At 33.5% G+C, this 24,222-nt stretch overlaps 1 protein-coding gene and 2 long non-coding RNA genes across 4 annotated transcripts; 1 reads left to right on the top strand and 2 right to left on the bottom strand.

The window, feature by feature from the left end:
* Positions 1-739: 739 nt before the first annotated feature.
* On the bottom strand, positions 740-8,312 carry LOC139503781 (uncharacterized). Its single transcript, XR_011659191.1, has 2 exons — positions 7,961-8,312; positions 740-972 (listed from the first exon to the last, which is right to left on the bottom strand). It is a non-coding gene; the product is annotated as an uncharacterized lncRNA (long non-coding RNA).
* Positions 8,313-9,971: 1,659 nt separating this feature from the next.
* On the bottom strand, positions 9,972-10,598 carry LOC139504332 (putative nuclease HARBI1). Its single transcript, XM_071294402.1, has one exon. It carries the CDS (start codon positions 10,596-10,598, stop codon positions 9,972-9,974), a length of 627 nt encoding a protein of 208 aa, XP_071150503.1.
* A 1,229-nt stretch (positions 10,599-11,827) lies between these two features.
* On the top strand, positions 11,828-18,964 carry LOC139502711 (uncharacterized). Of its 2 annotated transcripts, XR_011658916.1 has the most exons (5): positions 11,828-11,947; positions 12,231-12,344; positions 15,767-15,846; positions 16,826-16,956; positions 18,571-18,964. It is a non-coding gene; the product is annotated as an uncharacterized lncRNA (long non-coding RNA). The 2 variants fall into 2 exon arrangements; XR_011658915.1 differs by lacking the exons at positions 11,828-11,947; positions 12,231-12,344; positions 18,571-18,964 and adding an exon at positions 14,672-14,838.
* Positions 18,965-24,222: the final 5,258 nt, after the last annotated feature.

The raw sequence follows: 24,222 nt of genomic DNA, 5'->3' as shown, positions 1-24,222 counted from the left end.
GATCGTGGCATACGCTCGTAAAGGCCTAGATTTTAACACTTTTAATAATCATCTTTTGTTGGTCGTCTAGATTTGGAAAATAAATATATATAGTTGGTGTTAAACTTGGTGGGATATGGGTGAAAAAAAAATGTGGATAAAAAGGGGGAGGGTTATACAGTGAGATTTGTATACATAGAAGTGCCACTGGAATAGGTCCTTTTTATTTTGTCAAATATACCGAAGGGGACGCAATCTCAACACTGTAAAATGTGGATGGGCCAGAAATTTTCATTTAGTCAATAATCATCAAGGATTAGAGGGCACCTGCCAATGCTGGATTTAAATTCGCAATCTCACTCGCTGTCATAACAAAAAATTCTTTACATTGCTATGTATAAAACAATGATGATAATTGACTAAGGATTTGATACCCAATAGATTTGCTAGAAAATTATTCAAAATGGTGCAATACTGCCCAACAGTCTATGGAAGACCCACTTTGCGACAAAGTGAAAAGAAATCCAAAGGATGACCATAAATGTATACCTTAGTCAAGCCTTGGGGTAAAATTTCATTCAGTGTACAATTAACAATGAGATGATGTTACAAAAGCGTGACGACCGACACTTCGTTGTGCCAATAACTCATATTACCGCAAGTGTATTTATGAATTCATTATTTGCTAAGCCTTCAATTCAACATCTCGAATGCATGTGTTTTGAGAAAACATATATTTGATAAAAAAAAATGAAGACTCTTGTGTATTAAACATTTATTTCAGTTGAAGAAAACTCTTGCGATATGCCCCCTCATGTGTCTACCATCCTGTTCTCCTTCAAAATTCTGAACTTGCACTGGTTGGTCTTGCTAAACATGTACACCACAAACGTCTTCCAAAGGTTCATTCCTTGTTAACGCTATGTTATGTAGAACAGCACAAGCACCAAACACTCGACGGACTCGACAGACTTTTTCTGGTTTCATTCTGACCTGAAATTTATAATTTCATAATTATGGGCAGGAAGATATCTTTCAATTAAAAAAAAACTGTTTCAGAAGTGTATTCCCATCTACAATATTGTCTCCTGGAAAATTACCCATGCAGATATCCATTTTAACAAAAAAATACTATGTTAATTATTATTTGCACTGCATTAAAAAAAAAACCAATACCGATAGTTACTTAAATAACAGGTTCAATATAACCCCTATTAACTGCGGCTCTTTCTTTAACAATTGTATCTAGTTTAACAGAGCTACCATTTAGTTGTTATGGGGATAGTGTCGCTTGTATGAAATTAAAAAAAGTCAGATCAAGAGTTTCGAGTAAAAAAAGAGGCAGGATGACAATTTATGTATGACAGTGTGAAAATAAAAAGGTATTTTTCATACTAGCCATCCCCCTCAAACAATAAATGGTACCTCCCTAATTAGTATCCTTTTTATAATTAGTTTCTTTTTTGTGTCCCTTTTTACTCAATATATTTTTTTCTTCATGGCTGAAGTTTTTTTTGGCATTTTTTGTATGAAACTGCTGAAGTTAATTAACCATTTTAGCATCACTTTATAGGATTATCTCATTGTTGAAGGCTGTACAGTTACCTATCGATGTTAACTTCCAAGTAATTTGGTCTCTGGTCATTGACAATCAAACCACTTTTTTGTTATCATATTTCAAAGTATTGTAACGTGTAACCGTGCGATCAATGGATCCGTATCTGAATAAATCAGGATTTCAAGTGTTCAACTTAAATTTGCACCACAACAAGTTGTCCTATTTAAAACAATTAACACACTCTTAAATGAATTCACAATGTCAAATATATAAGCTACACAATGCACATAAACTAAATTACAAGGTGAAGTTCCTCATTCACTTTGTATAAACACAATGCCTTATATAGAATATATACACACACAATGTCACTATGCAATCACTTTGCAACATGTATTAAGCCTGAGTATTCACAATGTCACTAATATATCACTATGCAACATGCATCAGACACTTAATTACACAATGTCACCAACGGATTACTATGCAACATGCATCAATTTATATCACACAAAACGTATAAACACATTATCACATATATACAACATCTATTAACAATATTCACCAATTTGTAATATCACCTTTGAATATTCAATAAACCACTATAACACAGTGACACAATAACACTTGTACAATGCTTCAATGCACAAGGAATGTATATGAACACAGCTCAACTCACACACTAATTATCACTATGAATCCGAACAAAATGAATATATTCCAAACTGGTAAGATTAAACACAGTGCACTTTCACTTAAACACTTCCACAATATAACAACTTGCAACACCAGCAAGATTTCACAATGTATTCTCACTAATACACGTCCACAATATAACAACTTGCAACACAAGCAAGTATACACCTTGTACTTTCACTGTACAATAACTTATTATTATAAGTTCACTTTATAACACAATCACTATTCGAAATATTCACATATAAATCCAAACACTATAATTTATATCCTTTGAATCACTAAAGCCACTCTACTTACCAGTTGGAATATTTAATCCTAGAAGTTAACTCTTCAATGGTCCACACAAAACTGACAAAGTTTCTCTGTCTTGAGCTGGTTTATATACTATGATATGGAACGGTCTATTATACTTGAAGGGGTGAAAATCAAGACTATACCAATTTTAGGGGTGTTTTTAGTAATAGATGGTGCTCCAACTATGGAGAAACTTGTATACATATAGAAGCACAATTAATAAGGAAAGACAACTGGAATTTCACATCGAAATAAATAAACTATGACCAATTTTTGTTACACTACCCACGCCTCAAAAATCATGCGTCCTCGCATGACTCCTTGAATACATCTGACATGCTGATAAAACATCTATCAAATTGGTCATTTTTCATACCCAAACTCTTACCATAGTGCAGTCACTATTTCCATTGGACATATCTTCTGACCACAACGTCAGGCTACCCCTTTTGTCCATCAGGTCTTAACTGATGACATCACAAGGCACAACCCGTAGAAACAAAGTCTACCTATGTCCTAATTCCTGTCAGCCATATCAAACACATTAAACTTTCTTCTTATACACAAACACTATTCACAGGATTTTTCCTTTTGTCCGAATAAAACTTTTTAAAATTCCCTACTTCAAAATATCCTTGTTTCCAACATAAACCTTTTTCCTATTAACGTCTGTAATTTTGAGCGTCACTGACAAAGAATAAAGTACGAAGGTCACTAACAAATTTTGCCTCTGCAGCGGCCCCAATGAGCCTACTCTTAACGAAATCTGCAGGAGGGGTCTTTTACATGCACAGGGCGTGACATGTTCCTGTACATGGGGCCTCGGATTTAACGTCCCCATCCGACGGACTCCCATTTAAGTCTATGTACACACAATTTTATGTACATCATGAAAACTAACTTTTATATACACTTATGATACACCTGAACGCCTAATCAACACAGTAATCTTTCATCCATACAGGTTTACAACGCCTTCTCCTTTCAGGCTCATGACTACTTTCTTCCAAACACTTTGTTCCTAAGTCACTTGGCACAATCTCTTCTTCATTTTGCATGTTTCCCCAACCTTCCGTACTACATACATCGTTAATTGGTTCTCGTTCCCGACCGTTCTCACTTTCTGTTGCCTCGTCTCGGAGCCTTTGCATATTCTTCTTGCGGATTCTATCAACATGAATTACCTGCTCTTTTCCTCTATAAGCACAGTTGACTCTGTATGTAACTTCTGTACACTGATCTATTATCTTATATGGACCTCTCCAAAATGAAGTAAACTTCGGTGATCGTCCACTTTTCTCACAGGAAAATAAACGTACACTTCGTCATCCTTTTCAAACTTTTGCCATGACAGCTTTAAGTCGTGATATCTCTTTTGTCTACGCATTGCTGTCTCTGTATTCCTTCGTATTATTGAATGAGCACTTTCCATCCTTTCTTTCATTTTCCAAGCCCACTTATTGGTTGGTATTTCTTTTTGTGCCTGTGGCATCTCGTACATAATGTCAAGTGGAGTTGAAACTTCTCTACCAAACATCAAGTAGTTCGGCGTATAACCTGTTGTCTCATGTTCTGCACTGCGATATGCCATCATGACATAAGGTAGATATTCGTCCCAGTCGTCATGATTGTCGTTCACATATGCACTCAACATTTTTGCAAGTGTTCCATTGAATTTCTCCACCATCCCGTCTGATTGGGGGTGATATGGGGTTGTTCTTGTTTTCTTTATGTTTAAAACCCTGCACATTTCATGAAACAAGTTGCTCTCGCACTGTCGTCCCTGATCGGAATGAATGTATGCTGGCATTCCAAAACTTGTTATTACTTCTTCAACTATCAGTTTTACTACCGTTTCAGCCTCCATATTTGGCATCGGAACACTCTCTGTCCATTTTGAGAAATAGTCTGACACAACGAGGATATACTTGTTTCCATTCTTTGTTTCTGGTAATTCCCCAAGTATGTCTGTCGCTATTCTCTCCATTGGGAAACTGCTTTGAACTATTCCCATTGGTGCCCTTTTTGTTGGAATTGGTCGTTTCTTTCTAGAGCAAAAGTCACAACCCCTGATGTACAATCTTACATCTGATTGTAATCCAGGCCAGTAAAAGGTAAGTCGTATTTTTTCTAATGTTTTTCTTGTACCCAAATGTCCTGATGTTTTATCATCATGACATCGCTGAAGAACATTTCTTCGTTCTGTAAACGGTAGAACTACTTGTCGTCGATTTTTCTCTTTTTCACTCTCATAATTCCGGAATAGAATTTCGTCTTCTAGTTGCAGATTCTCCCACTGAGACCACAAGCTTCGAACAACAAAACCCTTACCAGATACTTCACTAAACATGGGACGTCTTTGATTTCGTAAACAATTCTTTATGTAAAGCAGATCTTTGTCCTTGTTTTGTAATTCTTCGAGATGGGATTGATCATCCTTATATTCGTCTGAGGTGTCCGTTAAAACGCAGACACTTGCTTCCGTTTTCTCATGTGTTTCGTCCCAGTTGGAAAAATAACCACACTGTTTACAGGGTATTCGACTTAGAGAATCGGCATTTCTATGTTGAACACCTGGACGATGTACTATTTGTATTTCATACTCACTAAGGACTTCTAACCAGCGAGCTAACTGACCCTCTGGATTTTTGAACTGCATAAGCCAGCGTAAGGAGCCATGATCGGTCCTAACTACGAATCTCCTCCCGTAAAGATAGTGTTTATAATGTTTTACAAAGTTTACAACTGCAAGGAGTTCTTTTCTTGTTACACAGTAACGTCTTTCAGCCTTGCTTAATGTTCGGCTAGCATAACCTATCACAACTTCAGATCCTTGATCATTGAGTTGTGATAAAACGGCACCAATTGATTCATTACTGGCGTCTGTATCTAAAATGAAATCTTTTGTGAATTCAGGATGTGCCAGAATCGGGGCTTTTATCAGGTGGTTTTTCAAAATGTCAAAAGATTCCTGGCATTTAACACTCCATATATAGGGTTTTCCTTTTTCTGTAAGAACGTGTAAGCACCGGGCTATACTTGCAAAGTTTTGTATATACCGTCTATAATAACTGCATAGTCCCAAAAACGAACGTATTTCAGTCACATTGCTTGGGATTGGCCAGTTTTTCACAACGTCAATTTTTGAGGGATCTGTGGCGATCCCCTTTTCTGATATTACATGTCCCAAAAATAATACCTCTTTTGCACACAAAGAACATTTCTTTGCTTTAAGCTTAAGACCAGCTGAACCTAGCTTTTCAAATACTCGATCAAGATTAACTAACATGTCACTAAATGTTTTTGCAGCTACAATTACATCGTCTAAGTAAACTAAACAAATGTCCCATTGCAACCCTGCAAGAACTGTTTCCATCAATCTTTCAAATGTACTGGGTGCACAGCATAGACCAAAGGGCATGACTTTGAATTGAAACAAGCCTCGTCTTGTAGCGAAAGCTGTTTTGTAACTATCATCAGGGTGCATTTCCACTTGCCAGTAGCCTGAACATAAGTCCAGCGTTGAGAACCAGGCACTGCCGGCAAGTTGTTCCAGGGAATCGTCAATACGAGGGAGAGGATATGCATCTTTTACCGTTACCTTTTCAATCTCCGATAATCAACACAGAAGCGATAAGATCCGTCCTTTTTCTTTACTAAAACAACACCTGATGCCCAAGGACTATTAGATGGTTCAATAACTCCTTTTTTTAGCATATCATCAATGTTCTTATCCACTTCCTGTCGTAAATGCACTGGAGCGCGCCTAGGAGGTTCTTCAACTGGTTGTGCATTCCCAGTATTGATTCTATGTTTTACAAGATTAGTGTGGCCTAACTCCTTATCAGATTCAGCAAATAAACCTTCATATTTCCTGATAAGTACTTTTAACTGATCACTTTGTTGTTCGTCTAAATTCTCACAAGCCTTCTCATATAAAGCCTTCAGATCCGAGCGAAGTTCAAATGATTGCTTGTTTTTCAAATCCGAATGGGTGTTTTCACAAACAGATTCAATCTTATGTACTTGTCCAATTGTTGAACCCTGGTACACAACTTGCGAGTCTTGCTTCATATTCAGTAACCTAACAGGAACACATTCATTAACTTTTACTAAAGTTCTAACTATCAAGGGCCCATCGTTTTTCGCACTGTTTTCCGATGGTTCAATAACACCCTCAAAACTATTTAGATTATATCCCCCAGGAAAACATACCTTTCCGTTTACCACAACTTCTGAAGATGGGGGAATACTAACTGTTTCTGATGACACAACCCGATAGCAACCTAAGGGTCCCTCAAATATTAATTGTATCTCAGATTCCCCTAGAAAAAGCCTTTCAGACACAACGTCCAATACGCATTTGTTTGCCTTAAGAAAATCTAGTCCAAGTATTCCTTCGGCTTTGATATCCGCTACAAGTGCTTCAAACTTAAATGTCTCCTTTCCAATTTTGCACCACAACAAGTTGTCCTATTTAAAACAATTAACACACTCTTAAATGAATTCACAATGTCAAATATATAAGCTACACAATGCACATAAACTAAATTACAAGGTGAAGTTCCTCATTCACTTTGTATAAACACAATGCCTTATTATAGAATATATACACACAATGTCACTATGCAATCACTTTGCAACATGTATTAAGCCTGAGTATTCACAATGTCACTAATATATCACTATGCAACATGCATCAGACACTTAATTACACAATGTCACCAACGGATTACTATGCAACATGCATCAATTTATATCACACAAAACGTATAAACACATTATCACATATATACAACATCTATTAACAATATTCACCAATTTGTAATATCACCTTTGAATATTCAATAAACCACTATAACACAGTGACACAATAACACTTGCACAATGCTTCAATGCACAAGGAATGTATATGAACACAGCTCAACTCACACACTAATTATCACTATGAATCCGAACAAAATGAATATATTCCAAACTGGTAAGATTAAACACAGTGCACTTTCACTTAAACACTTCCACAATATTATTATAAGTTCACTTTATAACACAATCACTATTCGAAATATTCACATATAAATCCAAACACTATAATTTATATCCTTTGAATCACTAAAGCCACTCTACTTACCAGTTGGAATATTTAATCCTAGAAGTTAACTCTTCAATGGTCCACATAAAACTGACAAAGTTTCTCTGTCTTGAGCTGGTTTATATACTATGATATGGAACGGTCCATTATACTTGAAGGGGTGAAAATCAAGACTATACCAATTTTAGGGGTGTTTTTAGTAATAGATGGTGCTCCAACTATGGAGAAACTTGTATACATATAGAAGCACAATTAATAAGGAAAGACAACTGGAATTTCACATCGAAATAAATAAACTATGACCAATTTTTGTTACAGTATTCCTTAATTATTTTTACCTCAGAGTGTAAAACATGAAATCTTCTCTTTAAGATTCCAAAAGCCCTTTCAATAATGGATCTTGTACTGGAGTGTGCTCTATTAAATCTTTGCTGATGTCTTTCTCTGGGATTTAGATATGGTGTCATGAGAAAAGGGCGACATGCATACCCGCTGTCTCCTAGTATCAAACCGTCTGCAAGTCCTCTGATGTTTGTCTCCAGGTAGTGACATAGGTTTGATGTGTTGAAGATGTGGGAATCATGGGTTGACCCTGGCCAGTTAGCAGATATATTGGTAAATTTCCCTGAAAAAATATTTAACTAATTTAATTATATGCAGAGTACTAATTAATGTTACAGTTAACTGCAGCTTGAATAAAGGTCACTCAGTCTATTGCTATTTCTGCTCTTGAGGAAGACAGCAATTATTTAATACAGTGGTTTTCTTCCAATAAAATGCAGGCCAACCCAGGGAAATGTCAAGCTATCTCTCTTGGCAAAAAAACACATGATAAAAAGATTGTGTTTGATTTGAATGGTATTTCTATATCATGTGAGGATGAGGTGAAACTACTTGGAGTTACGATTGATTTTAAATTAAACTTTAATTTACATATTTCAAATATTTGTAAAAAGGCTGCAAGGCAATTAAATGTTTTGAAAAGAATTGGGAAACATCTAAACAAACTGAGTAAGCTCACAATTTACCACTCTTTTATTATGTCGAACTTTAGTTACTGTCCTTTGACTTGGCATTTCTGTGGGGAACAAAATACCAGAACAATAGAAAAAATACAAGAACGAGCGCTTCGATTTATTTATGAAGACCATCAGAGCTCATACGAAACACTCCTGCAGATTTCGAACCTTCCATCACTAAAAACTCGTAGAATACGCTCAATTGCCTTGGAGACCTTTAAAATAATTAATAAAAAATGTCCTTTATTTATTCAAGATTTAGTTGTAATAAAAAACAATTCATATAATTTCAGGTATGTAAACACTGCTGAGGTACCTAGACCTAGAACCTCCAGTTATTGTAAAAGATCCTTTAGATTTGAGGCAGCACAAGTATGGAACTCACTTCCTAATGAGGCTAGACTCATGACGTTTTAACCAGTTAAGGAATTATATAAATTCCTGGTGTGGGGGTCAAAAATGCTTCTGCAGTTCATGTCGTTTCCACCCAGTGCTGTCTCAAAGCTGAAATTTCTTTCTTTCTTTTTATAATGGCCTTTTGCTCTGCTTTTTATGCATTTTTTTAAATATATCTGCCATTAAATGCTAGTGCTTATATTTATTTATTTATTGTTTTTATGCTTTTAGTCTGTTATATTTTATGATCTTCAAGTGATTTGCTGATACCCCCGCTTCAATGCACATAGAGGCGCTTGCCACATGAGCTTTGACTCTGGAGGCTCACAAATCAAATAGAGTTGCTTTCATTATATTGCATGTTTTATCAGTTTTATTTGGTAGTATTTGCATGATGCTGCATGATTTTTTATGTGATAGTTGGTTAAAGAGCTCACCAGAGCTCATGTTTTCTTGTTATTATGTATATATATGCCGACTCTAAATAAAATTTACTTACTTACTTACTTACTGCTACTTGTGACTAATAAGAGGTCAGGGGGTATAGGAACTTTATCGGGACTCCAGTTAATAATATATATTTTTTTCAATTAAAGGGTGGTCTGGATCCCGAAATCCTGTGCTTAAAAACACAAAATCACGAGATCCAGAAATTCAAAAAAGAATTCCCGAAATCCCGAAAAGGTTTCATTCCTGAAATCTCGAGCTTAATTTAACACCCGATCCCGTACAGAAAAAATACAACAGAAATTTATGCATCCCTTTACCAACATTGTAAAGATTAGAAATAGCACATATAAATAAGTGGCACAAATAACCACACTGTTTGGAGTGACAAGTGCGCGGTCTTATTGGAAAAGATAGCACACAATGACCCGATCGTCGATCGATCACTTGTAATATTTGGGTCGTATAAGATCGAGGGCCGAATTGTTCACTTACTGACGAGAAATTTTAAGGGAGATAATAACAAAGGTAAACAAATAAACAGACGAAGAGGATATAAACAAATTAAATAAGTACCTTCGTAATCACACACAGCCTGCATGTTCACACTATGGAACCCCTTTCTGTTGACAAAAGCTGCCTCGTCCTCTGATGGCCCTTGTATCTTGATGTGTGTGCAATCAATGCACCCCAAAACATTTGGGAAGTTCATTTGTCTGTGGAAACCACACTTCATCCTGTTTTTAGAATTGATGTCTTTTGGCCACTGGATGAAGTTGTCTTTCACATCAAGTAAAGCATTGGTAACATCATTCACTGCTCTAGATACAGTTGCTTTGTCGTAGCCCATTGTATCTCCAATTACTTGTAAAAATGACCCAGAGGCATAACACCTCAAGGCTATGCATACTTGTTGCTCCACTGTTAGAGCAGTATCTTTTGCTGTAGATCTTCTCAATTTATCACCCACAATATTGCATATGTAGGCTATAGAGTCTCTTCCAAACCTATATCTTATCATCATTTCATTGTCAGTCAAATTGTTTAGATGTGAAACCATTCCTCTGAAGATTCTCTCTTTTCTTTGCCTAGGTATCATTAACAGAGCAGCCATTTTATCAATTAAAACGCTTTGTTAAGTATTTAACGATGGTCTATAGCAGCGTTAGATTTTACGGAAGTTATCGACAGTTTAACGTTGCGTTAAATCTAACGTAGAGATGAACAACAGGATTAACCATGCGTTAAATTTTAACGAAGCGTTAGCATATTTTAACGACAGCGTTAGACTTAACGACAAGTTGAACAACCGGCCCCAGGGGTGTAGACACATTGTTATAACTAACAATTAACCAGCAGGGGGTAGACACAATGTTATAAATTAACAGTTAACCAGCAGGGGTGTAGACACAGTGTTATAACTAACAATTAACCTGCAGGGGGTAGTCACAATGTTATAACTAACAGTTAACCAGCAGGGGGTAGACACAGTGTTATAACTAACAGTTAACCAGGAAGGGGTAGACACAGTGTTATAACTAACAGTTAGCCAGCAAGGGGTAGACACAGTGTTACAATAAGGTATAACGCTATTTCTTTTATTTTCTTTGACTAAATCAGGTATTCATGGTAAAAATAGAAATAACATTTGTATCAACTTTTCATATCTAGATACACGTCAATGTAAAGCTGGAAATGGAATGTGTATACAAACGTGTGATGTAGATGAAGAAGACACAGGTTCATGTTGCCGTCATAGTTATAGATGTTGCTAAAAACCTACATGTACAGGTTTGTAAACCGCATACACATTTTACTGTTGGTTGATTTTAGGTCGTTGATAAAAAAAAACTTTTTTCGTGCATTACATAGTACAGTCCAACAACCGAATTAACATGACGAACGAATTTTAGTTATACCCCCGAAAAAGGTTATTCAATCACATAATAAGTATAAAATGATGAATCGAAAATTTGTAATTTATCGAAGAGACAAAACCTCGACAACGGAGTAGAACACAGATTAAGGCCACCGTCGATTTATCTTTATTCGATAATATTGATATCATCACGAACGCGGTAGTTTCTTAGAATAAATGAAAATAACGGACATTTTTTTTACAAGACAATAAACTCAAAAGCAGATGTGTTTTTGAAGATAATAAAAAAGACTAACAATATTCTGAGGTTTAAATGTTTAATGAAAAAATCCACGAAGACTAAATGTAAGATATTTGTAATTGTATTTTTTTTTTGGCGAGGAATCCTAAAAATAGTGTAGCTCATTTAATAATTTATATGTACATTGTCTTGTCTTTCTTACTATTCTAAGATACGCTTCAGTATTCTCAGTGTAAAGCTAAAAACGGAGAAAGTAAACCTGTGTGTGATGTCAATGAACAAGATACAGGCATTCGACCACTTTGCAATGATAACAGATGTTGCGAGCCTCCCACATATAATGGTATGTAAGAAATATCTCACCCTTTGTATGATATAGTCGACATTTAACATTCTTTTTAAAACACGTTATGTGCGAGTAAACGTTATTAACATGTCACTTTTTTAAAATAAAAAAAATCAGAAAATTTCACGATTGTTACTGCTTCGTCAGGAAATATTCTTCTAAGACCGCAATTATTGCTATTTAAAAAAAGAAAGAAGTGATCTAGATTGTAAAGAAATAGACACAAGTCATGAAATAAATACCTGTTAATTAAGATAACACATTTTATATTGTTTAACAGCTAAAGTAGATTGCAACTGTAAAACTCCCGATTTCGACTGTACAAGCTTAAATGAGTATGAGGACAAAATGGGAAATTGATCCGAAAGTGGTACTTGTTGTAAGACCTGTTGTGGTAAGTTATCGTATTAATTATAACCTAAAATACACAACAATTTTGAACATTTATCTTAATTCCTTTTTTCTCGCTTATCAAATTCTACCATAGTGTCGAGTGTGATACCATACTAATCCACTCAAGACAGATACATTTTTGTAGATTTACAAGCGAGACTCGACAAGCGTTTTAAATAATATAACTTTACTGCCGATAGTGGATACATATCATATTGCACGAGGTTTAGTGGTGGAATATGTTTCTTTTTAGACGATATGCAGAAATCCTACTCCTTCTTTTCGAACTGCCTACAAAAAGATGTGTTTTTTTCTATGTAACATCATCAGACATTTTCCTCACTTTTATGACGTAACAATAGAAATTCTAGAAGAAAGCAAGAATTGTTTTCGTTCATAGTGTGTTATTCTACGTTTTTTGATTGAGTAAAGCCTGCCAATTGATATTTTATCGTGTGTTTGTCTATGTTGTGATGTTATGCTATTGTTTCAGAAAAAGGGAGAAGGTTTGGTACCATTAAAACGTTTAATCCCGCTGCAAATGTTTGCACCTGTCCTAAAAGAGGGACGAAAGATACCAAAAGGACAGTCAAACTGATAAATCTAAAATAAACTGACAACGCCATGGCTTTAAATGAAAAAGACAAACAATAGTACACATGACACAAAATAGAAAACTAAAGATTTAACAACATGAACCCCATGAAAAACGAGGGGTGATCTAAGGTGCTCCGGAAGGGTTAGCAGATCCTGCTCTACATGTGACACCCATCGTGTTGCTTATGTGATATCAAATCCGTTTAATAGTCTACTTTGGTAAGTCTCATTCATGAAAGTGAAGGGGATTGTAGTTACGACGTAAGGAACATATCCGATATCATTTGTGAAACAGTTGTTCCATAACGGTCAACCAACTCGTGATGGCGTCCGTAAAATTTACGAAGGGATGATTTCAACTTCACCATTAGGAACTCTTGGTTTAACAGCTTCCTTGTGAGCAGCAACCTTCCATCAAGAAAATCATGATAGGAAATGCAAGCACGGGAATATCGTATCAATTGGGAGATATATACCTCGTATGTAGGTGCTGTTAGAATGTCTAAGTCAGGAATCTGATTTACAGTAGTTGTAGTTTGTTTATGTAATTTATACGTGTTTTTCGTTTCTCGTTTTTTATATAGATTAGTCCGTTGGTTTTTCCGTCTGAATGGTTTTACACTAGTAGTTTTTGGGCCCTTTATAGCTTGTTGTTCGGTGTAAGCCAAGGCTCTGTGTTGAAGGCCATACATTGACCTATAATTCATTCAAGTCAAAAAGGGAAATACTTCAAATAATAAAAACAAAATATTAATGTGACACGTGAATGATGATTAAATAGTTAAGGAAGTATTTATGAAATTAGTATTCATTCGAACAATCTCTTTTCAAGTGCTCATTTTGCTTTTACATAGTGATTTTTCCATTAGATTAATAGTTAGCAGTTTCTATTGGATCCATCTCATGGTTAATGCTTTACACATTTTATTCAATTTATCAAAGTACGCTGACAATTTGGTCGGACAGAGCCACTATTCATGTATATAATACAACCTTTGATAATTTTAGACAATGTTTTCTGGGTCACACAATTTAAACAAAAGACATATGTGAACCTACCCAGACTTATTTTGATTCCAGTGGAGGAGGAAATACATTTGTATTCTATTATGTAATATATTAAAATAGAACAAACAGCAAAATCTATAAGCAGAGTAAATCAATTTACCCTTTGTCTAATGATACATGATATATGTTTCGACATGTTTGTAAACAAACTATGACATGATGAGAAAAGTAAACGGAAGTAAAGAGGATCAAATAATAGACCTCTTCATATTACCTCATTTCCTTTTTAAAATATTATAAAGAACGTAAAGACTGAACGCGCTATGTATTTTTAAACTTTAAATACAACATTTTGTATACATGTATATGCCTAAGCCTAATGCTCGTCAGATGTGTTAATTTGCTATCCATTTATGACACCACAAGTGTTTATTAGTGTACATTAATGTGAAGACTGTATAACTTTTTCAAGCACTATATATTGAAAAAGGCGCCAGTTTGGCTGTGTGAGAAGTATAAAATACTCAACAACAAAAAAAAAGATCGAAATCAGTATGGTTATTTTTATTATACATTACCAACCTTTGTAATTACTTTACAAGTTGCCTCTGACAAGCAATTTGTACTCAGTTTGAGAATTAATTATGAAATAATCCTAACAAAAAGTTAAAAAAGTAACTTAATGGATTCCGGATGCGTTTATTTCCTTGTTGAAGAGGGAATGAGTGTTCATAGTATATTATTATAGTTACATTTTACTAATTTCTACATAATAAAAAAATGAAACGGTGTGGTATCAAGAAGATTTGTATATTTCTGATAGTTTTAATGGAAATTAGTGATTCAAAAACAACAAAGTCCAATTTTAAACTGACATCGCAATCAAACATGTAAGTCGTTTTGTGATAATCAACATAGTTGCAATCTATTTTACTGTTAAGCATTTCAAAATGCGTAAAGAAACTGAAGTTTTAAAATTATACATAGAGTTTATATGCATACACGTTTTGAAATAATTAGAAATATGACATTCATCACCAATCAACATAATAGTTTCTGGTGAATACATGTATTGTAATGCTTTTGTCGATGCATGTGGCAATATCAGACGATTCCTTCTAATGTTCACATTATCTACGATACACAAACTTATCAAATACAGGTACAGACTAAAAAAATATGTTGAGTAAATATGAAAATAAAGTACTGCTTAAAGTGACAAATCTTGGAATAACATGTCAGACTCTATATTGAATTGTGTCAAACATAATTGAACGCATGTATTAAAAGTTTTTTTTCTTCTAAAAAGTAAACATCTGTATAGAGGAATAGAAATTCAGTTGCGGTTTGTTTACTGATATATTTGATGTCATTTTAAATAGTTAGTTTATTAAAAAAAAATACAGGGATCCAACGTGCCTGCGTAGACAAACAGATCGTTCATTATTTTAAAATTTAGTGTGTACTATATTGAAACAATATGACATTAAGAAGGGTTAAAAATGAGGAATCGGCGCCAAAAGTGAAGGACAAATACCTGAAATATTAAATATGTACTTCTCGCTGAAATACTTATATCCCTTTGATATTTCTTTGTCTCCCTGACTCCTACTTCCTGATTTTACAACAGACTCGACAAAGCTAAAATTGATGGCCGATAAACAAGTCAAATCCTTCGTAGAAGTACGCTCTGTTAGTTTTTCGCTGTCATTTGCCGCCATATTGTTTACTTAAGTGACCGAATATAGCCTCGTTCTGAACATGTTATGAATATTTATGAGCATCTCATTAAGAACGGAGCATGTCCTTCCATTTTAGATATCTTATGAATCGAACAACGTGTTGCTCATATTGTTATAAAGTATACTCCACAGAATGTTATCCTACATACAATGGAGGTAATTTTCTTCAGCAATAAAAATATGAAATCCAACAGTCCAATTCTTCATAATAATACTCTTTTCCGTAATGTCTACTTGTATCGAAGTTAAAATAATCATCAAAACATGACTGTGTAACATGGATATTAAAAATAATGCAAAGTAGACAACAGTATATATTACATTTGCAGTACACATGTGATTAAAAATGGTATAGACAACTCGTTATGAGGGTCTGGATGGGGTATGGAAGTCTGATATTTTGTGAACATTTAATTCTCACCCCTTTTTTCTCTAATCTTCAAAAAAATAACCTCTTTTTCCTCTAATCTTCAAAAAATTTGACTACGCATTTTTGTAATCTTCATTTTGCCCGTTATTCTCTAATCTTCAATTTTTAAGGACATTATTCTTTATTCATTTAACCCCACCCAAACCCTCCGTTATGTATAAAACCGTTTTATTTTTTGACTGAGAGTTGTCTTATATCTCCACCGGATTCGAATACCCAGCTGAAATGAATATACAATATACATTATTGTCATCATGATTACTAGAATAACTAGACCTTTAACACAGCTTGCGGCCAAAACACATTACACCTTCTACAGATATAGACGTCACACGTGTAAAAGGGGGACGAAAGATACCAGAGAGACAGTCAAACTCATAAATCGAAAATAAACTGACAACGCCATTGCTATAAATGAAAAGGAAACAATAGTACACACGACGCAACATAGTAAACTAAAGAATTAACAACACTGACCCAACCAAAAACTAGGGGTGTAAGTATATTGAAGTACTTGAGGAATTTTATTTCATAGACACTCGTGTCAAACAAGGATGCTTTTAAATAAGAATACCATAATGAATAATGTAATATTTTCTATGTTATAAACTGATACAATGCTGACCACATCCGGATATTCTATTTTGTTTGACTTGTATATTGTTATCATGTTCTGTTTATCTTTTGTGTTTTTTCTATATCTAGAATGTTTTTTCAAATGTCCATATTGGGATCACCGACAATCATGTTCAGGCCGATGTACAGGTTCACAAATTAGACTTCTTGAAAGCGAAGACGACTGCGAATGTGTATTTCAGGATGCTCCCAATCACATAGTAGGTTTTATTTGGTAGAATCGCGCTAAACAGCAGACTGGTAAGTTAAAAGTTGCGAATAAGGATTCAGTGTGAGCAAATAGAATCAACTGTCACTGGACAAAACATAACATTTAAATTGATATCAAATGAGTTCAATGTTTCTAAATGTTCCGTGCATACTATCAATTGTGTGTAATGAAAGAGTAAAATGATTGGTATTCATAACAAGATTAAAATCTACAATTGATAGTTAAATATTTGTTTATTTACGACTTTTCAATGTGGATAACATTAACACAAAACAAACGTATTAAGGAGTAAAATGACTACACAGAAGTTAAGTAAAGCAATTAACTAAGATGTAATTTGCTTGTGATTTTGTTTTAAATATACATAACTGTTACTTGGACTATATGTATGATTAAAAAACAAAACGATAAATCAAATGTGCTGCAAGTAATCATGATTAGGTTTACCCATGTAACCGTTATGACATGAAAACTACTACAGGTGCTACATAATAAGCAGGATCTGCTCACCCTTTTCGGACCACCCCTAGTATTTGATGGGGTTCGTGTTGCAAAGTCTTTATTTTTCTTTATTGGGTCGGGTGGTTAAATATTTGTCCGGTCGTCTTTTTTGAGCCATGGCATTGTCAATGCATTTTCGAACGCTGAGTTTGAATGTCCCTCTGGTATCTTTTGTCCTTCGGATATTGAATATCTGTTTTACAGCCAAGATCTCTTTCCAAAAAAGTGACCTACATAATTTTACTTATGAATTTATTCTTACGTGAGAAAAAACACAGGGTCTGCCTACCATAAAGGAGCATACAAGATCACATGACATTTTATTTCAATGGGGGTATGTTGCCCTTGCTTTAGTTTAAATTATTGTTGTTGTTTGTTTATGCCTTTACATTTTTCAATTCTTCGTTGTTTATACCGGTAACGATTTTGGTTATCCACTTCCGTTTAAACATTTCGTACTTGATTACGTTTCAAGGTTAGATTATGTATTTGATCGATGTCTTATTAATTTGGTGATGTCTTGCAATGTCTTAGGTCTAAATAATGTGTGATAATCAAATCCTGATAATATAATTGTGTGATGCCTTATCACTAAAAATACTTATTTATATATTGTATAGGACACGACGGGATGGGTCTGTTAACACTTCCGACGCACCACCAGTTGTGTTATGGTAACTGATTCTTAGTCTGTAAGAGTTGATGTTGTGTTTGGAATACTGATGATTGCTTCTTGGGATTTTCTTTGTTTGACACTGGACAGATAAGTTTGAATTTTTCATTGGTATCTTTTTATACTTAGCAATACTCGACACATAAGAAATGCATACATTGTGTAGTAATCTCGTCCACTGTTTTAGTCATTGATAGATCACGCATGGTAACCTATGGATTTACCGTTTTGTGTCAGTTTGACTCTGTTGGAGAGTTTTCTAATTGACACTCATCGCCTTATGTCTGTGGCTTTTTTTTTAAATTAACCAAACTACTAATTGAATAGACAGAGGGAATTCGAAGTATTTATTCAATATGTTGAAGAATATATTTGTAAATTTTTATGAAGGTTTTTTTACTCAATAAGTATCCATGTTTTTTTCTGTAGGTCTATAATTCTGTCGGTGTACAAAATGGTGTACATATATATATCATAGTCGTTAGTTTAATAACGCTCATGATTTGGCTAATAGTGCTCGGCTGCAAAGTCAAAGCTCGATTATCTGCAAAAAAGACAAGACCAATTTGTGTTGTAAATGATCGAAGGACGACTGTACGACCAGAAACGTTACGGATGAACTTCAAACTGACAACTGAGGGTACAAAAGCACGTCAGCAAAACATTGCAAACCAGAGAGTGAACTATTGTGATCCATGGGAAGTTACAAGTAGTGTTTGAACAATAACAAAATTTACAACAATACGATAGTTGATTGAACATTATGTTCATAGCATTCCATACAAACATGTTTTTGAAATAAACATATGTAACTCGAAATCAATTTTAAGATGTTACTTGCGAAGTACAAACGATTGCGAATTCTGGTGTTCCAGTACCTTTGGTGTTATTATCTATGTTTGCCATTTTGTATTTAGCTAATTTTATTTATACATTCTTACATGAAGCATGTTGCAGTCAGTTAATCTAATTACACTAAGTTAGTTTTAGTACACAATATGCAACGTCGAAAAATACTGTCTATTCAGTAAGAAGCATGCGTACGTGAGTAAACATATTGCATGTTTCTGCCAATAACATCGTGACATTGTATGTTCATAAATTCACAATATTTTAATGTGATAAATTATTCATCAGATTGTAAAAGGCGCCAAAAATAAGCTTTTTTAATGCAGTTGAATGTTTAGTTCGATATAATTTTGTATTGAATGTATGATATGATGTTTTATATCACTTAATTCAAAATAGTACATACAACATGACTCTGCAGGGTGAATGCATGATCTTGTAGTGTCCGTGGTAACAATCGAGTAAATATACGAATACGTGTTGTTTATTCTTTAGTTTTCTATGTTGTGTCATGTGTACTATTGTTTTTCTGTTTGTTTTTTTTTCATTTTTAGCTATGGCGTTGTCAGTTTGTTTTAGATTTATGAGTTTGACTGTCCCTTTGGTATCTTTCGTCCCTCTTTTATAGTACAGCTAGAAGAATGCCCTCAGATTTGAGGGAATCTCAAAATTCACAACTGATTAGGTTCACAGTTTGAAGTCCTTGAAATTTATATATAACTCTTCCCATTAAACTGACAACAGATGTTACACATATATTATCTGATAAAGAGTCAACATTTTGGCATTTTCTGTCTTTATTTGAAAAATAAATATTTCTGCTACAAGTAACATTATCTGTGTATGTTTATTCTTCATAAGATTTTGACAATCAAGTCACTGTTTTTATCAATCATCTTCAAATCCAGTTAAAGGAATATAAAATAAAGTTATGAATAATTTTTATTAATTTTCATTTTTTTTGAAATGTAGAATAGATTAATAAATATTGTCATTTTGAAGATTAATTTTGATAAGAAATGAATATTCTTTGTAATTTTCACATTTTTTTGATAAATTTGATTTGATGATAAAACAAAATCTCCTCAATATTTAAACATTTTTTTTTATAAAAAATTTCATGAAGCAAATTAGACAATATGGGATAAGAACACCCCTCCACCTTATTATACGCCTGCTCAAAGGAAATCTTATGGTATATTTTTGCCCGTCCGTCTTTAACATATCAGATTAAAGTTTTTGGTCAAGGTAGTTTTTGATGAAGTTGGAGTCCGATCAACTTGAAACTTAGTACACATGTTCCCTATAATATGATCTTTCTAATTTAATACCAAAATTTAAATTTTATCCCAATTTCACGGTCGTTTGAAACACAGAAAATGATAGTGCGAGTGGGGCATCCGTGTACTGTGGAAGCATTCTTGTTGTGTTTGATTTTCATTTTGAGACGTCTTCAAGTGCCGTGTTTTTTCCTGTGTTGAAGACCCATTGGTGGCTTTCATCTGTGTTCTACTCTTTTGTCGGGTTGTTGTCTCTTTGACACATTCCCCATTTCCATTTTCAATTTTATTTAATTTTTCAACTTATTTACTGTTTGATCTCACTCATTTAATGCGATACTATAACAATAAAAGGGGTTTATATACATATTGCCCCTCTATTCAGTGGAACATTTACACGTGAATAGAATTAGGTAATATTTTAACCTTAAAATGAAGTATATATGGATTGGTCCAGGACCCGATTGATTTCAGTATAGTTATTTGAGTATCCCATTAGTGAAACCTAATTCAAACCATTCTAAGTATTACAAGAAAGGAAACATATAGGTTAGGATTACCTGATGAGAATAAGTCTAGGTCTACATTACCGTAACTGAAACACCTCCTTTAGTATTAGATACACAGACCAGATTTTGATTTTTATTCCAAATATACATACACAATTAATTTACTACAAGATTGCAAGTGCGAATTTAAAACAAAATATCAAAATAAATGCTAAAAATTGTATTCCATCAAAACTTTTTTGTGAAGAAATATTTATCCTTCACTTAATATACCAGCTTCAAATATATGCACATGAAAAATGGAATTAATTACGAAGGGCTATAATAAGATAGACTGGATTGGTCCTGGATCCGATTGATAACAATATAATATTAAAACATACCAAATTTGCTAAATTTAAAATTATCATTATAGCATTTCCAAATTAGCTGCAGAAATCCTAAAGAAAAATTAAATTTATATATTATTTAAATGAATTTTTGAAGAAAACGTTAAAAAAATTTCATTAAAAAATACCCTGACTATTAGAACATTTTGTAGACAAGAATATAAAATATATTTAGTGCAGAGGATTTGGAAATTAAATCATGTTGACCAGCTAACCATTTGTGTTCATTTGATAACATCAGTAAACACGGACTGTGCAAGAAGCGCTTAACCTTATCATTTCATTGCTTGTATAAACAATCAATTGCATGGTTTCAATGTTGAATATCAGGGAAAATCCGGGCTGTTCTCTAAAGTACGTACAGATGTGTACATAAGGCGTCAAGGTTTCATTAATAATCATTTGAAAAGAATTTCACCCGGACAAAACGGATAGACTATTTAACACACCATATTCATAGAAAGAAAACATAAAGCCGTCAAACATAAAACCAAAATTCCTAAAACTAGAACAATAGGTGTATATGTATAAACCTTAATGTCAGAGTGCTTGTGCTGTACCTGGCACACTGTGGTCTCTCAAGCTTAACTGGGTATATACATTTTTGTTCAGTTGTTATGTTGATGTTCAGTATGTGTCATTGCTGTTCAAACTTTGGTATGAGCTTTCTTACAATAATATGTATCTTGGCAGTTCTCGTTTTTTTCTTAGTTACACCAATAAGTGTGAAACATGTAAATTAGCTGGTCTAGTTAAAATGCTCGTTCATGAATTATTATAATATTTTTGTTATTCTTTAAATTGTTAAAAATTAAACCATTCCCCATTTCCAGTCTCAATTTCAATCATCCATATACAGAGAACATTTTGTTTATAAATCTCTCTCTTCGATATATTTACCATTTTTACATGAACACTAAATTTGTGAAAAATGAGATTCAATATTCTGAAAAAAAAGCGATAAAAAGCTAACTGTGTAATCAGTTGTTATTGGTTTATCTTGAACCTCGGGTTGATATAAGTTCTTCAGTTCTTCAGTTAGATGTCTAAGATGAAAAGTAACTGGAACAACGAAGACGAACCCATATAGCATACAATCCAGTCTAAATAAAATACTATAAATAATAGTACAAAGAAATATAATTCTGCCATGTCTATTGAAAAAGTACATTTCCACTATACAACATTCTAGGTAAAAGTAGACTTTTGAAAGAAGAAAAAATATATGTCTACATGTGATCATTAATATAAGTTAATGAAACAAACTAATAAAACACATGTTTTTTATATGTATAACAATTACAGATCAGATGCATGTTTACACGGTTATGTGCCCCTGTTTTGAAAATTTAACCTATTTTGTCTGTTTGTTCACACATCGTTGTCAATATATAACGATGTTTTTTAATAGTAAACTCACTCCTTCTTAACAACCATAATTTATTAATCATACTTATATGCAAAAAGTGTTTCTTTATACAATTTTTACTTTCATATTTGACTGTTTAAGTATATATATCTATATTCTTTTATATGTTATCTCATCCGAAATTTTATGCATTTTAATGCATTTTTATTTTTGAAATTATGTACTCTATTCTTTTAACTTCTCTGTAACCGTTGTACTATCATGGTTTTATGAGAATAAACTATCTATCATTCGTTTGATGTGTTTTATCTTTTGTTTTTGCCATTTTATTAGGGACTTTCCATTTCGAATTCTACTCCGAGCTTAGTGTTTTTGTGCTTTTACTGTTTTTACATTTTCGAAAACTTTGTATTTCTTTGTCTAAGTTCAACGACAATGTCTGATGATGAGCGAAACCTTGTTGGTTATATGGTGTTTCTTGTTCATTTCCATAACATGGATTTAACCGTCTGTCTTTCAGGCGCCAGAATGGGTATGATAATTTTTGGGGATTGACTATTCATCTACATATGTTGATATGCATGAACATTTATGTTACGTCCGAAAACATTGTACGTAGACCCCCAAAATTTCCGCTAAAATTGTTCCCAATTTAGAACAGTCGAGCGACAGTAACAAGGATGGAGGTCTATTACAAGTGTATCGGGAATATTAAGAACTAAGAAATGGAGAAGGTAAATCTAAGATTTTTGTATCGATAACAAAAACAACCAAACTGTTTGGGGAGCAATTTTCCTCCAATAATTAGGATAAATGTACGTTTTAAGCTATATGATCTTTTGTTACGTTGCTTAACACAATCTATCAGATAAGCACATTTAAAATTGAATGTTTTGTAGTTAAACAATCTAATCAAAATGAAACTGCCGTTTAAATTTACAATTCTATGAGACTGTTATACAATTGAGATTTTAAATATTGTCTACATAAGAACATGTCTGTACCAAGTCAGAAATGTGACAGTTGTTTTCAATTCGTTGAATGTGTTTGAGGTGTTTTTTTTTCCATTTGGTAAGGGACGTTTGTTTTGATTTTTTCTTGGTATTCGGTAATGTTGTTATTTTTGGTTATTTTACATTTTACAATAATTTGTACAAGTGATAATATGTTTCATTTTTAAGATAATTTTAGCCTAATTCAATCAAAATTATTCGTATTAAATTTCTCTTTCTTCACAAAAATATAGTTTAAGTATGTCCTTTTATTAAATTAATTTAATCATCACTAAAATCAAACAGTTTTCACATCTCAGAAAGGCTAACTCAAGATGACGCTTAAAAGAAAAATTATTTGATCTCATTAACCAAAACTGATAAATTGTTGCCCTTTATCAAGTTATCTATATAGCAGCGTAGTAATTCAGTTATATTTTTATGTCATTATGGACCGTATATTATAATACAATTGACATCAATATTAAAACCAGCATGTCCGTACTATTTTTATTCAAAATATTTAATCATGAACAAATTTCAGTAGTTGTAATTCCCCAAACTGACTTATATAACAAAATGATTACTGTGCATCAACCAAAACTGCCAATATTTGCACTTTATTATGTAAATCCTTATAACCGCATAGTAAATGAGTTATATTTTCATGTAAGAATGGATTGTATAATACAA

Source organism: Mytilus edulis, chromosome 14, assembly GCF_963676685.1.
Source record: "Mytilus edulis chromosome 14, xbMytEdul2.2, whole genome shotgun sequence".
Taxonomy (NCBI): Eukaryota; Metazoa; Mollusca; class Bivalvia; order Mytilida; family Mytilidae; genus Mytilus; species Mytilus edulis.
The sequence above is the reverse complement of the archived record's forward strand: the minus strand, read 5'-3'. Positions and strand labels throughout refer to the sequence as shown.